Genomic DNA, 17,278 nt, shown 5'->3' with positions numbered 1-17,278 from the left:
TGATGTACCATAAGTCTGCACCCATACTTTACCTGGAGGTAACTTATTTTATTACCATAAAATAGCAAAGTAGATCAGGTAACATTACATTTTTGTGTGTATGATTCTCTCCTCCCTGCCAAATTTGCCTTCAAAATTACAGTGCCTCTATGCCTTCTCAGATAAAGACTCCTTTCTTATACCAACCCTGTCACATGTATCCAAATGAAAATTGAGTAAATGAGGAGGACTATGCAAACTCAGAATTCTTTGCAACACTCATATTTTGGGTGAATCTTCCATTTCCTCCCCAGTTCTAACTTTGCTTATGTTAAGCTACAGCATCAAGACTGAATGGACTTCAAGTTAGTTGACGATTTTCTTTATAAAGTGCGGTGCATGCCCAGGAGCATAACATACAAGTATTAATGACCTTGGCAATCAGTTATAATTCCAGGATTCAGAAAAGATAAAGTATCAAGTAGGTACTAAAGAGAGGTACCTTAACAAAGTCAAGGACAGCTTCTCTCTGGATCTGCTTTGTTCTCATCCTCTCCTCCTCGTACTGAAGCGCTGCCAGCTGAGCCTCCCGACGGGTGCGCTCGATGTGCCTGCGGTGCAGCTCGGAATCTGTGCTAGGCACCTGGAATAAAACAGTGCATCAGGCTGTAAAGTCAAAGCTGCAGACAGGTTATGGAGTAACAGCCCATGTCTTATGGATAACATCGGTTTGGTATTGCATCAAACTCATCCAAAAGAATTAAACAGTGGAGTTCAATGTGTTACCTGACTGTGGTGACTTGACAGCGAGAGAAAATAAGGTGAATCAGGCAGGGGTCTGACAAATGCAAAAACAGAGAGAAAGTAGACTTTTTAACTTAAATATAAAAATTTTGCATACATGAATTGCCAGTGACACACAAGTATCTTATCAAATCAGAAGAGTAACTGTTTAGTAAGCAAAGCTCTTTAACTGCTGTGATTGTGATTTAACTGACTGTGCATGACAGATTTTGTGAAGTCATTTCTATCTCTTCTCCTTAGTTGTGATAAAATTTTTCTACAGCCCAAGATGTAGACAGCACAAGATGTACCAATGGGATTGTAATGTATGTACTCTATTCTCTACAGTAACCAAACCAGGAACTTCCCAGATGATCTTCATATAGAGGAACAACTGGCTATTATGGCTATTTGGGGGGAAAGGAAAAATAACAAAATTAATCAGTAGAAACCATGTTTCTTTTCCCTACCTCTCTGTCCTGTCCACATAACTCCTTAGTACTTGGTGATGCTCTTTGTCCTGCATCAAATTTAGAGTTTCAGGTCTTCGTAATTCATCTGTATCCCTGCAGGCAGACACCAGGTGGAAGGGGGATTGGCCACTGATGCATATAAACTACTGTCAGATGAATTCTTCTCTAGATTAAAACTGTTTTTCTAAGAGAATTGCCTAGACAATTAGCTTCAGATAATCACAAAGGTGAAATTTAATATGACTAAAGAAATCACACTGTGATACCAAGTTAGATGACAACTACTGCAGTTCATAATTAAATAAATGTAACTTGCTTAGTTAACAATGATGTCAAAATACACAAAGATGGATTCTCTCTTTTAAGACTATATTTTGGTTATTGCAGGCCTTACTCTGCTCTGGAAAGAGCAAAATTATTTTTAAACATCAGTTCCCTTTGACATTTTCAGAACAAATCTGCTCCCTTCACCGGTCAGGTGACGACCTCCCAACTGCCAGCAATACAGGCCATCAAAGTCATGAGGTAAACAAGAACCCATCTGTCTCTTATCCATCTTATCAACAATAAGAGAGAAATTTTGCAGTCAGTTCTTTGCTAGAAGGCAGCTGTTAGGACTGAAACAATTCCCAAGGTCCAGAGTCCACAGCATGTTCCCTGCCATGTTGCTGCCTAGAAAGAAAGTTGATGGAAATCAAGGAGTTTGCTCTTGACAGCCCAAACTCTGTGACCTTTGTTCCTGGGACAACTGTGGAACAGAGACACACTTAACAATGCTTTTCCAAAACATGTCAGTCCAGCTGCCTGCGTGTAGACTTATGACCTTTTCTGCAGGGAGAAGTTTAAGAGATGTGGAAGACCCATATGTTACAGGTCTCCCTGGTTACTTAAATTAGCACTGAAGCACATGACAAATCCATTACTGTGCTGTTCTGAACTGACAGGACTGGGTTCAACTGAGTGCCAAGAAGTGTATTCAGAGCTGAGTACACACAGCTTTGTTGCAACAGGAATGCACCACCGTCTGTCCAGAGGCACAAACTGTATTTAATGAATTCAATCAACTAATAGAAGCACTCTTGAGATGAAGTCTGCATTACATCCAACTCCAAGAGTTTTAATGGCTCCAGTATGCTGAAGAAAAAAAACCAAAGAGGCTGCCTGCCAAGGCATTTGCACAGAATTATTGTGGAAGCAGTTTACAGCTTGTGGTTGCCACAAATGAAGTATTTGCCTAATACAAGCTTAAAATATAAAAAATTACTCATTGTCATATGGCTGTTTTTACATAGCTTTGAAGGCAATAACAACAGGACCTGGTTTTTATTATTAAGAATTTCACCCTCCTGCAGCATAACATGAATAAGCTAAAATTCATTTAGATCGTTGATTAATTACTTCCACATGAAGACCTGCTGCTATCCTTCAGTTAAATTTTGAAAACACTGGATTACCCTAGTGAACTACAATTTCCTTTATCATTAACATCTGTCTATGTAAACAGCACCTCTCCCCTGGCTAACCAGCCTTTCTGCATTTCCTTCAGATGTAACGTGGAAACCAGTGTTTGTAAAGTCTAATTATTTTCCATGCTGACAACAAATGTTCAAATCGAAAAATAAATGAACAAACAAGCAAAAAAATCAAGTCTTTCAGACCAAGAGCACCCACTTTATTTGGGGAGAACATGTCAGACTGCTCTTTTACTTTATGTACCTTACTTGTGGACACTACAGGATAAGGAATGCCGACATATGCTGAAGGAGTTTCCCTCCCTTATATCAGTGCAGCTACTGTATCTACACATTTACTGCACATTTCAAAATGTCTACTAAAACGTTGCCAAAACTCTGGAAAAATTTATACACTACTCTTGGTTTAATTTTCTCTTTAAATACCATTTTAGAATCCATTAAAAATTAACTTCTACTGACAGTGTAAGTAATGACATACTTAAGACTAGCAGTTGTCTTTCTTTTTTTCCCCAAACAAGTACAACTGGGGTGGTTTTCTGTGGAGTCTTTGCACATTCACTTTCACTCCACAGAATACTGAAATGCTTCAATGGCATATTAAAGGTTCTATGAATTTTGATTATAGTTTCATTATCAAAAAGCTATACATTTGCTTATCTTCTGGTCTTTTAACTAGACACCCAAAAGTCTTTTCTGAAACCTAACCACCCCTCATTTATACTCTGTCCAACTCTGACCCTTATTTTACAGATAAACATTCCCTCCAATAAGCTAAATCATCATTAAAGACAATGGGCATAGTCAAAAAGTCTACTTCATTAAACTAAGTGACCTGTTTTCAGGGCTGACTCCAATTCTATCCCTTCTTCTCCTGATGTAAGCTTATGATTATGGCACAGAAAAGCACATTTTAAATTACACTGACCCCCCACAGTACTAGAGCTACCAACAGTCAATCAAGAGCGCGACCTCATGGCCCATCACATACTCCATAGGAACCCTATGTTTCCACTAAACCTGAAGTACATTTATCCCTTCAGTCCTTTATGTAATATAGCATAAGTCAAGTATTTCATCAAAGCACAAAATACATCCCAATAAGCAGATATTAAATCAGTTTAAAAGTATACACTTTAATTAGGCATATTTTTTTAACCAACTGATTTAAAGCTGAGCATTGGCCTAGAACAGCCACTCCTTTTGCTCACTGCCATTATTAGAACTCAAATTCCTAATCTGGAGCAGCAACTTAACAATAAAGTGCCATGCACATTTCTGGTGAGGCAACAGAAAACAATGCCTTTTTCTAAACATGTTCAGCAAATATGTGCTCTGCATTCTTCATGAAATTCTGGATAATTACTGTTACCACAGTAATTCTTACCTGTTTTGATGTAAATGCCGTCTTGTATCCTCTGTTCTCTGAAACTCTCTGATGGATGTGGGTTTTACTGGGGAGCTCTAAGCAAAAAACCACAAAAGACTAAGTTAGCAACCTATTCAGAAAACTGTACATTAAGGTCAAAGAATCTCTTTGCAAAACTACATTTGTAACTACTGGTATTTAAAATACCTGACAAAGAAGCACAAAACACAACTCCAGGATGTTCATTTCCAACTAGGCAAGCCCACTCTTATTTTTTTCTCCAATTTAAATACATATTAGTTTCAAGATTAAATATGCCTGCTGATAACTTCAGGAGCTTTAAAACCTCCACTATTAAGAATCCTCTAGAGAAGTTCATGTAGGTAGAAAATAATTATTGGAATGTATATACATTTTTCAGAGTTTAACTCTACAAATGCACAGCAGTGCAGAGTGGATTCTCAGAAATACAGGATACAGTAGCCGATGATCTTTTATGATTCTGTAAAGAGAGGTCCCAGAGGGACTAAGAAAGCAAAACACGGGATGAATAAGAACCAACCCCTTAGGTTTAATTTGAGCTATGAAATCATTTACCCCATTGGGAACAGAGACACATAGCCTTTAGTGTTACTTAAAAACTTGTACTGACATCCATTAATGTAGGAAAAGAGAAACTTTTCAAGAAGAACTTGCCAATTTTCAGTCGTGCCTGCATGCACGATGCTATATTGCATAGTTAGCCTTGCTAATTAGTAGAGTACTTTGCACTGTCTTTTGTACTCTCTTTTTAGAGAAACTACTGCTTTAGCTAAAAGCAGTTTAATTTTTTGAATAGAGAGACTCCAAGGAATAGCTTTTTTGATGCTGACAATGCCTTTTCCATATCTACAGCAAAGAGTCCTTGGGTTGACGTGCCAATAGTTGTCTTCTCTGAGTTTTGCTCTTGAGTTTGTGCCTCAAGCATCATCACCTACTGTGATTTGATACTGAATTTATGATATTTGCAAAACGAATTTACCTCTCATATCTGTGTGACTGATTTTAAACATAGTAAACAGTAAAGTGGACAAAATAGGGACCAGGCTGCTACATGAAACATAAAGATCTGCTTTTATTTTCTTTCTTCAAAGAGCAAATATCTTTCTGCTTTAGAACACACAAAACTTTGAAAGGACACATCACAGCACAATAGTTATTCTTTAAGCAGATCAGCCACAAAGATTTTTTCAGACAACTTATTCATGTAGTCTGTACAGTGAGCCACTGAACTGTGTAACTGTGTACATAGGTATTAATTAAGACTGACAGAACACAGAAGGAAACATTATGTGGCTGAAAATCTGTTTCTATAGGTTTGATTTTTGAGGACACTCTCCAAAAGTGTTCCATCCCAATGATTTAACAGGGAACAGTTTTCACAAAGGGTTTTCCTGGGGTGTATGAATTTAATTAATTCAAGTAAAAGCACCACCTCATTAGAGATTCGCCGCTGGTCAATATATGCCATGAACTGTGAGCTGAGGCTGTCTGAGTCCATGCACTTGGGCTGCCTCACCTCTTCCTCCTCCTCTTCCGTGGCACAGCTGTCAATATAGTCGATCTGATCGAGATCATGTTCCACTTGACACACATACACAAAGAAAACACCCATAATTAGATAACCCACAAGAGAGGAAAAGACCCAACAAAGCAGCAACGTAAGGAACTGAGGCCCTACTGTTTTTCTTCCATCTGGGAAAGCTCAGTCTAAAAGCTCTTGGATTTTGCCAGGCCCACTTTGAAACAAATTTTGAGAGAATGATAAAATTTTTGCTTTTTAAAAAGCAACGATGAACATGTATCAAACATGTAGTTTTATACTGCTGGCTGCAGATACTTTTGCAGTGACTGAAAAAGTAAAGTGAACACTGTGATTTCTTTTCAGTACCAAATACTATATATCAAAAGCTTGTCAGCTAACACCAAGACTGTAAATGATCTGTGTAAATTTTTGAATAATTTCTCTTGGTTCCAATTAATCTCTGTCAGAAAAATTCGAATGGATGTAACAGATTCTTCTACTAGTTTTAGTACTACAACAACAAAATAGAGAGCAGCATGTCTAAGTTACATTTATTGTATTTGCATCCAGATAAGAAGTGTATGTGGAAATAATGAAGAACACTACAGAAAACAACAAAACACCTCTAAAACTGTGTAAAGGCACCTGCAATTTTATTTTAAAAAGAGGAATTAAAAAAGATATTAGGAACCACTGAAATGAGAGCGAGAAACAGCACAGTTTGGCTAGTATTGATTTTCCTTTGTGTGGGAGATATTATGTAGGGCAATTTTTTCACTTGCCACTGCTTTTACACATTCTGCCCAGGGATTCTGAGAGTCATGACATTGAGTAAACCACTCAAATGAAAAATACTGTGAAAAATACTGTGCTGGGGAGGCAGAGGAAAGCATAAGCTCCCTTTCAGAGCACTAGAGCTTTTTTTTTCTTAAAACTTTCCCCCAAACTTGCTCCAGACTCTCTTGCAGACATTCTTGTTCTACTCCCCCGCCCCTTTCCTGCTTGTCTAAAACAGACTTCTCTTTGCCTCACCACACAATCTAGCAACTGTTACTGCCAAAGCCACCTCCTCTGCTACTACAACCATCCAAAACAGCATTCCTATATACTTTGGCTTCACTAAATCTCCATCTCAGTTACAAATCTTAAAAAAAATCCAACATGCCAAAATTCCCCTTCTTTCCAGCCTTGCTTACTAAATAAAAATAATACCAATAATGATGCAGCAGAGGATGAAAAACATTAGTATCTGTGTTAGGAACACAGAATTGGAAAGCATCTGGGCCTCTGACAGCCACATGTGCCCCTCTCAGATACTCCTACTCATGAACTGATGGTGCTCCAACTTAAAAGGCTACAAGGCATTTTGAAATCCCTGGTGTGCAAAACCCAAAGAACAAAATAAAGTTAGTCTTGGAGGCAGAGCTGGCAGCTCTGTTAAATACCTGTTATTAAGGCTGCCCAGAGCTTCCCATGACACCATGTCTTCAATTCTTTTAACTGCCAGAATTTACCTGTTTGAACTGATTTTTTTCCCCATGAATGTATAAAAGAGTGTGAGTCAACTAAAAAGTTTAAGATATTTCTAGAAGGTGGCAAATTAAACAAAAAATTGTAGCAGAGGAGACTAAGACCAAGAAAAGAAGATGGCAAACAATGAAGGTAGGGAGGAGGAGGGAAGAGAGAAGTAAAAGTGGAAGTTGGGCAGAGGAGACTAGATGTAGCTGGGAAGAGTGACACTCAGATAAAGAAAATGAACTGTAGCCATTAGGGAAAATTAAAAACAGAGAGCAGCTGAGGAAGAAAAAAATTAATAGAAGTATAAGAGGATGAGAACTCATTATAAGTAGTGCAGAAAAACTGAAAGAATGATTGAAAAAAACAAATCTGGAAGAAGGTTAAAGTTAGGGCCTATAGGCAAAAAGAGACAGCAGTAGCAACAGATTATTGGAAGTTAAAATGGAGGAGGACTGTGAAGATCAAGAAATGTGGAAAGCACCATCAGCTCTTGAACAACTACGAAGGTGCTACTGTAAAGACTGCGGGACACCAACTGAGAAAGTGCAACAAAGCAACGTCACAAACAGCAGTCCCTCCTAGACAGCCTGAAAGTTTGGATTAAAACGCAAGACTGCTGAACGAGACACTTGTGCTACTCGGAAATACGAAATTCCCTGACAAAGTTGCTCATTCCATTTCGAGAGCAGTTGGCACAGAGCAGTGACAACTTACTACTGCTGTGAATTTTGCCCAGTAGCTCAAAGAGCAAAACTCCATGCACCAAAATTCAATATTCTAAAATACTGTTCAAAGCAGTTGGAGACTTTAAAATAGCACATATGTAAAAGCTGACACAATGTTCTCCAGAAAATCCTAATTCTGCTGCTATTTGATTTTGCCTTTAACATCCTTAACACAGCAGTGTTCTTACACTGTTTCCCCAACATTGCTTTTGTGTAATTCTACCTAGATCTTTCTCCTTTTTTTCCCTCTTCAGACAACCGTTTAGCAAACATTCTGGAACTTTAATGATGATGACAAATACATATTGTTACCAAGGGTCACTATTTACCTCCACCATTAGTTACGACTGCGCTCCCTCGGTTTTCTTGATACTGACTCTCTCTGCGCAGTCTCTGCTCCTTGGTGATCTCTGCCACACGTAAAGGGAGATCTGAGAACTCATCTGTTGGCTTTGGAAAACAAACAGTGAAGTCAGGAAACTCTTTTCTTCAGAAAGAACATCTTGTAAGCTACTCTCTCTTGACTTGTGATTTTACTTCAATTGTCCTTTTTGCACCTACAAAACACTAATTTAAAGAAAATTCAGCTATAGTGTATTGTTTTAAGAAAATATGTGGTTAAGCTTTCTTTAAAAACCAGCTTGGCTACAGTTTTGCTTGCAGTATCTGCAAGTGCTTGAAAAAATCCCAGGACGGAAAGCCCTAGAACCCTCTCAAAAACCAAGCTGAGAGTGCAACCAGACATATGGAGCAATGGAGCATAGCTCACTGAGACACTTTAGGTCTTGGCTACTGCCTTTTCTAGTTATCCCAAGAGGAAAAGAAAATCTCTTTCTGGGAAGAACAGTTGACAGTCTCTTTGCTAAGAGATCTCATTTTCCTGCTTCTAACCGGCAAACGGATTTCAAACAAGGTGCAAAGAAAGAAGAAAAAATTTCCATCTGATTTTTAAAGCTTTATTTTCATGTTCAGATTTGTTTAATTGACTCAGCATTGTTTATATGATACAGTTATAAGACTTTTTAAATGAGGAATGCCATTTTCCTCATCTTTTATTCTCCAGTAAATTAATCTGTCATGCACTGGTTTATACATTTCTGTTATTATTTCAAACTTTGAGTCTGTCCCATATGAAATTATGCTTGTTTTAGATCAATAAAGCAGGAAATAACTGTGGCTCAAGGCAACCTGCACACTAGCATACATATATTACCTATGGATTATGCTTCCAGATGTATATGCTTAGTTCTCTGTCCAACTCTGCACTCAACAAAAACAAAGCTGCAGCACTTACTTCATTCCCTGACCATCTTTTGTCTCCACTGTCCACACTATTGAAGCCAGAATCGAGTGCTCCATACGGACGACTGGAATAGAGTTCCTCGTGGCTGTCAAACACACAGTTTTAGTTACTGTAATATAAACACCACCAAAAGCTTCTCAGCTATTAGAGAACAAAAGCAGAATAAGCCACCAAGCACAGTTGCAGCGGGTTCACAAGCTCAGCATGTTTGAAAGCCTCACATTGCATTTGCCACATAGAGCAGGAGGCGAGTGCTCACAACTCAGCATCCTTGTCAGTCAGCTGTCACCTGCCACTGGCTGGCCTTTTAAGAGCTAATCTGATCCAAAGTATATATTCATACTTTAAACATTTCCCAAATAGAAATTATGACAAAGAGAGCTGCAAAGTGGTCTCATATTTTGCTGTTTAACAAGTCAAATTTTTATTTTCTACTACTCGTATGTTTTGGTTGAGAAACTGTCCCACAAGCTTTTTCATAATTAAGCATAAACCCTTGCAATATTACTAAAATCACAGAATATACTACTTCTACACAAAGTACACAGCATGTATTACATAACTGACTTCTGTGTCATAGTCACCTACCTAAGAAACTGTGCAGAAAGATGGACAGTATTTCAAATATTTCATAATGTAATAAATATAGAAATACAGTTTCCATCTACAAGCTTTGTCAATGACGTGTCTAGACAAAGGCATTAGACATGTGCCCAGTGCTACAAGACACATAACCAAACAGCCATACAGTTCTTCTCTAAATTTCTGGGATTAAAAACTACGTAATTCAGCAGTAAAGCCATCACAGATGTCAAGTCTGGCAACTGCTGCAGATAGCTACAGTAAAAGAGACAATGGGACTTGTCTGATCCACTGCAGATGGCATTTCACAATGGCTCAACTGTCCTACTGGCACTCGATGCCCCAGGGAGAACTGCAGCAGTAATTACTACATAATACACAAGGAAGAATTAATTTCAGGAAGCTAATTGCTTCACCCCATCCTAACTAAATTGCAGGTCATTTTCTCATTGATATTGCTCTCAAGTTGTTGCTCCCTCTGAAATCCTGCTTTCAGGAAACACTTATTTTCAAATTATTATTTTTTTTATTATTATTAACACAGCACAGTATGTGTGCATGAGACTTTGTAGAAGAGTGACAGACTATTATCCAGGGCTGTTTTAATTTTCAGACAGACAAGAAAGAGGAAAGAAGTTCCAGGAGGGATGGTGGGCTACATTAGGCTATATGTGTGTTTCTATGCAGATGTACAGCAAAAAACAAGCTCTTGTATCTGCACTGAGTTTTAACTCAGAGGAGTTCCACTTCTATGGCCCTATATTTGAACAGAAAGATCATCTGCATAAAAAACCACTAGAAAGAAAGGAAAAAATAACTTTCTTCTTTTGGGTGGAAGAGAAAAGAATGACCATGAAACCACCCACTGCAGTTAAAGAGTTATTAACTTGAATCACTGACAACAGAACCCTACTTATGCTAACAGTTCATGGAATTTAAATACTGTATTTAAAACATGGGTGGACAAAAAATATCCATCTGCAGTATACTTCCATTTTAAATGAATCAATATTTTCAGAATCTACTGAGCACCCTGTTGTAGGCTGAACAATCACTGCAAATTGAAGATCTCAAAAATGAGGAAATATTTTGATACAAATTTTCTTTCAGCCTTCCTTTTCAATTAGAGATTTTAAAAAGCTGTACACCTTTCAGGTTAGTTGAAAGCTCAAAAAATCACTGTTTCCAGGACTTCTCCTTTTTAACATGAAAGCTGCTTTCTCTCTTCCCAGCTCTCACAACTAAAACCAGCTCTTCAATGTTGCACATTTGACACGTTTATAATCCTATAGCAGCCATCCTGAAATCAGCTGAGACTTAAGACTTTTATTCCTCCCTGAACAACAAGCTACAAGGAACAACAATTAGGCATTTGAATAGATGAGAGCATTTGGGGGCAACTACAACTTACATGGGAAGCTATGTAAGTCTTGAAATCAAAGGATGAGAAGCCAAATGTCTGGTAAGCCCAACAATCAAAGGAAAGACAATACTTGACAACATTTCAAAGGCACAGCTCCAAAGCCACACTAAACCACTTATTTTCTACCTCCCGTAAGAAAGAACAGTTGCCCAAGTCCCAGAAAATCAACCACACGAGTACTTCGTATTTTAAACCTTCTAACTCCAGACTCTACCCATTTGCCTCAGTGCCAAAAACTGCTACACAGCTTCAACAGTTCTGTCTCCTCCCAGTCACATTCATGCCAGCACCAACCTGAGCTGCTCTGAACTTCAGTGTTGCAAACGAGAGCCTGGCTGCAGCAGAACAAAACTTGCTGCAGATATATTTCACATAGCTTATGTTTAGACAAGGACTGCAACACACCAGGTTTCACTCTGGTAAGACAGTTTGATGTAATTCAACAAGGCTAAAACAAATAATTAGCTGTACTAGAACCTCCAACCCACACTTTCCATAATGTTTCACAGTATCTTGTTTTATTGGCAGTATCAACAACCTTGCTATTAAAAATGTTTGATCAAAAGTGAACTGACAGCATGACACAAACTTCTTTAGACTTTAAGAGCCTCTCAGTTCAGATTCTTAACCTCCATGGCATTACACCCAGTTTATTAGATACACCAGCAACAAAGTCTGGGTGGACTGACTGACACGTTATTCCTATTGGTCACCTCTGAAGATAACAAACATAAAGCTCCTGTGACTTCTCTGGAAATATTAACTATATCAGAGCTGAAGGCTTTTATTTCTTCCATCCCAAGTTTCAGAAGGGTATCATAATTCGGGATCCTCTCTTTCACTGGATCATTCTACCACTTTCTTCTGATATGTACTCTGAACCATGGACAGTTCTTCCATAGGTACATGAAGACGGGAGGAATCACCTGCAACACTAAATGCCCTAAACAGCACGGTAACAATAAACAAATCTACCCCCAACTCTTATCTCCTCTTGGGTATGGAAACACAGTTAAATGAAAGCCTGCTGAAGCTCATTCCATACTGCTGAATCCAGTAGCAATTCCAGAGAAAGCATCCTCAACCAGTTCTGCTCTTGTTTTCACATTTATAATTTTAAGCTATAATTAAAATACATTAATTCTTCTCATTTCACAAAAGCAATTTATGAGAATTTCCATATTAATATACAGCTACAAAACAATAAATCAGTAAGCACACAGTCCACTGATTTTGTTGGAATTTCTCTTAAAAATAAACAGTGTTAGAGCTAAACAGATCATGACATTTTATCATTTAGAGCTTTTTATTTCCAGTAGCAGGTCAGTATCCTCAATATTATGCAGCAACTCTCTGCCACAGCTTGTACTGGAAACTGAGTAACACTCAACATGTTCACATGTTGAGCTCATCTTGAAAAATAATTTAAGACATTCAGTGCTGATGAGGAATCCCTCTGTCAAGTCCCTCATGCAAGTTATTCCTCATAAATCTGACTCATGATGATTTATTGTGAAGCCCCCTCATTTGTGTTTTATTGCTGCTAAGGCAGCAGCACATCCTTTAGCAACTCACTCCTCCACACCTTATTACCACCTTCCATGATGACTGAGGTAATTTTTATACATATTCAGTTTCACACTTCACTGACTCTCTTCTGTTTCATGTAACAGAAATAAATCTTAGCTCCTGCTTTTCGCTAGACATCTTCATTTAGCAGCTGATACTGCTGACTGTTCCAATATTTGTGTTACAATGCCAAGCAGCAGTGCCAAGTGAAAGCTTGCCAGAAATAACAGTTTACTGATGGGGTGGAGATCAGCATTTACACCTGTGGTTTGAGCACAGCAGTCACAAAATTCTGTACAAAAGGTTAAAAATCACAGCAGGGACATATACTCCAGGAAGTCTGTGGAAAATATTAAGATCTTATAAACTGAACATACATGTTAACAACATGAGAGCACACCCTGTGTACTATGAAGATATCAACACTCCCTTTTTACTGTGTATCAACTCTAACACTACTTTTCACATGATACTGCCCAGATCTTCTGAACTGCTCCTCACTTCTTATACACTGGTACCTTGTTAGAATACACTATGACATAACATAAGATTTTTCAAAGCCACTTCCATCAGTGCACTTAGCAAAGAACAATCCTTGGATCTATTTTTGTCATTAACTCAGACAACTGACAAAATTTTCATGAATGTCATCAAAACTTGGCTTGTGCAAAACTTACCATGATCCAAATCCCATGGGTCTCCTGTCATAATCAGGTAAGTCTGGAGCTATCTTGCATGCTTCTATGTTCAGGTATTTAAATATATGAATTTTTCCTTTTATACATATCTTTAAAAAAATTGAAAAAATTAAATCAGTATAATTTGACAACACATTTTCAAAGTAAACTACAGACATTTAACATGCAATTGAGAGTGATAAATGAGCATGATTACATCAATCAATGTATCTTTTATTCTAATCTCACTGCATTTTAAAGAACCAGCTATAGTGGAGCATCATGGGATGCCTAAGAGAGACAAATGGAAGCTGTTCCCCAAGTACATCTGGTCTGCAGGCAACTCTGTCAGCTGGATGCTGAAATTTCATCATGCAAACAAGACATAAGCATTTACAAGTACTAGAATTTATACCCCTGGCATCAGAACAGATGCATCCCACCCATGCCCAGATTTGAATGGCAGTGGCTGACTGCCAAAGCCAGCTCAAATTTATGGTGGATGAAGCCAGTAACAGCTGTCTCTGCTTTCAAAAGGGAGGCAAAACCCTACTGAAACTGCAGGACTCAGCAAGGGCCACTCTTGACTCAGAAGCAGCAGCTCAGAGTACAACCTGTAATACTTAGGGGCCTGTACATCCATTAAAGATCAAATTAGTCACTAACCATATCGCAGTTTCTAGCTCAAAGGCCAATTTGAGCCCTCTGCTGCAAAGTGAACCAGCAGCACTGAGGCCTCAGTCAAAATTTTGATCTGAGTGGCACAAAATCTGTCTCGTCTAACAGATCTTCCTCTCTCTTATGCTGAAAGCAGCAATGTTCAGATAACAGTGGAATTCTTTGCAATATCCCACAGGTGAGACTACTAATACAGCAAAGTAGGAAAAGCAAAAGGGATTTTTCAAGCTGTGCTGTATATTTAACACTTTTATACAATAGAATTTATTTAAAGTTCTCTTGTTCTTAAATAAAGTTTGCAATATAATCCTTCAGTTTTTAACTTTGTTTGTTCTGCCCTTTTTAACTGAACTAGTAATCTGATTTCTTAGCTCCAGTTTACCTGTGCAGGGGGGGACTGGAGAGGGTTGTTCTCTAACATGATGGACTGAAGATGTCTGAGGTTCCTATAACAAACTGGTATTGTTGTTATTTTATTGCAGGAGAAATCTAATCGAATCAATGGCAACTCAGCAAGCTCTGGAAATAGAAAACAAACATCCAGCTCAGCAGATTAAAAGTGTAAGAAAAAGCAAGAATATAAAAATAGGTGTTTCACATAACAATTAAGTATGCTGCTTCAAGCTCTCAGGGGAAGAAAAGGGGACTGAAAAATAAAGAAGTGCTTGAAGTTTCTGCTGTTATAACTGACAGCCTTCATCTCACCTTCAGGTAAACGCACCAAATTATTTCGTCTGACATTTAGGTCCCTCAAGGATTCCAAATGGCCAATCTGTGGAGGTATTGTCTGTATTTCATTACAACTCACATCCTGCAAAGCAAGAGCAAAGAATGAGTTACCACTGCCTGGTAAGTCTCTGTTAACTGAAATATGCAGCTCTTTGTTTAGGGACTGAACACCTCAGATCCTTATATTCATCAGTTGTCATTGCCATGTGAAGCATTGTTCTCACTTTAAATACATGGCAAAAGAAAAGCCTTAAAAGATTAAGCATTCAGATGCGGAAATTTATTTCAAGTTATCTCATTCGAGTTATTCCACAGTATTTCAGACAGCACAACTCGCTACATAAAAGCTTTTTGCCAGAAACAAATGTACCAAGAGCTCTAATTCCATCTGTCCCTCCTTTCTAAAATAGGGAAGACACTTTAATTGACATGGATCATTTGCTCTCCAGTGCATCTTTCCCTTACATAATTTAAAAAAAAAAATCTCAGAGTATTTCAAACTCTTTTCTATCACCTCTGTACAAAATCAAAACATAGTTGCAGTGCTGTGGCAGACAGAAATCTTCCTTAGGCTAAGAGCAGATTTAAATAACTTGCCATTGCATACAAGTGGTTGGTTTACAATCATAAAGTTCTCAGCAGGGTGAGAAACACGATGTTGATCTTGCACTTGCCCAGACGGCATCCTAATTACTGCAGGATTTTGATCAGTTTAAAACATTGTTATTTCTTCTGAAGCATCTGTGAACTTAATAAACATATAAATTAAAAAGTAAAGACTGAATAGTAATAGCTAAAAATCAAGTGTATACTCACGAGCTCTGTCAGCTGTCTGAGCTGTCCAATTTCTTCAGGTATTGAAACCAATTTATTATTACTCGCTATCAAAACTTTTAGTGGCAGACTACAGAGGTGTACTGGCAATGTTGAAAGCTGGTTTCGACTTTTGACAGAGAGAAAACAAAATAACCAGAACACTAATGAGAAATCTTAATGCAATGAAAGAGACATACAAAAAGCACACTCCATTTAGGTGATCAAATCAGGTTTTATATAATTACTGCAAAAGTAGTTCCATGAGGTTGTTCTTCACTACTTGCTTTATCTAGTTATGCGTGAACAAACTCTGAATATCAAGTACCAAGCCTGCTCAGATGCTTTTGAACTCAGTGAGGGGGACTGTGACATTTTTGTGCCCTTTCAGGTGCTTCTGGTAACTGGCCATGCTCTGTCACAAAGGAGTTTGAGCAGAGTGGAAAAGCCTTTCTCATAAGGAGCACTGCAGGTCAGCACACACAAAATGCCAGAGAGAAAGTCATTAGATACTGAATATTTAAAGTCTATTTCTAATTAAGCAAGGACAATGGGACTGCACTCACTAGAGATATAGCATTACTAAAGCCATACATGATTCATATCCTATTTGTACAATTTTCATATCAATTAAAAAAAGAAAATAAAGAAATATACTTTTGCCAATTTAGTGTGCTTATAACACCAGGAGGGAATAGCCTGAGACCTTTTTTTTTTATAAATATCTCTGCCAATTTCTGACAAGAAACTTTCCACATCTCTTAAAAGACCTTCTACAAATGCAAGATGCTGTACACAGTTGAATTTCATGATGGGCCAAGTTGCAGCAATTAGCTTTTAATGCTGGCAGTGAAGTGCTAATGCTTGAGAAAGATCTTTCAGAGCCACCAGTACAGTGAAGGTAAAGGGAAATTGCATAAGCCTTATTCATCTGCAGCGAGCTGAATTGCAAAGACCATGCTAAAGCTCTATCATCTCTTTTCAGACTGCACGCCTGTACTTCACAGGAAAACTACTGGATTTATTTATTTATTCCTTTAAACTGGAATTAGACTTGTTCATACTCCACTTCTAAAAGCTGCTGCTTAATCCTCATGTTCCCTGATCCACCTAAGTGGGTTAAGAATGGTCCAGGTTGCTTTGACTCAATGACACACAACACAACAACGTGATGATTACACAGCAAGTTGGCACTTCGGAGCAATGCACCAAAATTTACAAACCCAGACTACTCATACTAAAGCAAAATTTGTAAGACAACTGTTACCTGATATTTAGAAATGTTAAAGACTGTAAGTTCAAAACAGCCTCTGGGATGTATCGAATGCAGTTCTGGTACAAATTAAGACTCTCGAGGGAGACAAAGTGACACGCTTCTGCTGGAAGCTCAGACAGTCTGTTCCGTGACAGATCTGAAGGGAGGGAAAAAAAGAGAGATTCAGTAAAGCTACCTTAAAACTTCACCAAGTTCCTTGCTTGGCAAGAGACAGAAGTTTAACCAAATCTCCTACGATATGTTTGTATTTGAAGAATCAAAACATTTCCTTAGTTCCAATCATCAGTCTACAGGTATAAAACATCCATCAGCAGTACTGTCCTTCAAAAGCTGTGATAAATAACG

The 17,278-nt window shown here is 38.1% G+C and overlaps 1 protein-coding gene across 15 annotated transcripts in view; it reads right to left on the bottom strand.

Annotated features, from left to right (window-relative positions):
- The window catches only part of LRCH3 (leucine rich repeats and calponin homology domain containing 3), a 64,396-nt gene that overhangs the window by 21,415 nt on the left and 25,703 nt on the right, over positions 1–17,278 (bottom strand). For 13 of the 15 annotated variants that reach the window (XR_005562285.1, XM_027751037.2, XM_027751039.2 and 10 more), the window contains exons 2-13: positions 16,925–17,069; positions 15,661–15,787; positions 14,821–14,926; positions 14,498–14,634; positions 13,438–13,547; positions 9,178–9,271; positions 8,213–8,333; positions 5,551–5,699; positions 4,095–4,171; positions 1,233–1,328; positions 766–817; positions 482–622 (exon numbers count right to left, since the gene is read on the bottom strand). Coding sequence is in view for 14 of the 15 variants with exons in the window: in XM_027751037.2 (XP_027606838.2) it covers positions 482–622; positions 766–817; positions 1,233–1,328; positions 4,095–4,171; positions 5,551–5,699; positions 8,213–8,333; positions 9,178–9,271; positions 13,438–13,547; positions 14,498–14,634; positions 14,821–14,926; positions 15,661–15,787; positions 16,925–17,069 (1,355 nt within the window). In the remaining variant the exon portion in view is untranslated. The remainder of the gene's footprint in view (positions 1–481; positions 623–765; positions 818–1,232; positions 1,329–4,094; positions 4,172–5,550; positions 5,700–8,212; positions 8,334–9,177; positions 9,272–13,437; positions 13,548–14,497; positions 14,635–14,820; positions 14,927–15,660; positions 15,788–16,924; positions 17,070–17,278) is intronic. The other 2 variants (XM_027751040.2, XM_027751041.2) reach the window with 2 other exon arrangements.

The sequence above is a fragment of the Pipra filicauda genome, unplaced genomic scaffold (assembly GCF_003945595.2).
Source record: "Pipra filicauda isolate LSUMZ 115617 unplaced genomic scaffold, ASM394559v2 scaffold98_size3848907_pilon, whole genome shotgun sequence".
NCBI classification, from domain to species: domain Eukaryota; kingdom Metazoa; phylum Chordata; class Aves; order Passeriformes; family Pipridae; genus Pipra; species Pipra filicauda.
The sequence above is the reverse complement of the archived record's forward strand: the minus strand, read 5'-3'. Positions and strand labels throughout refer to the sequence as shown.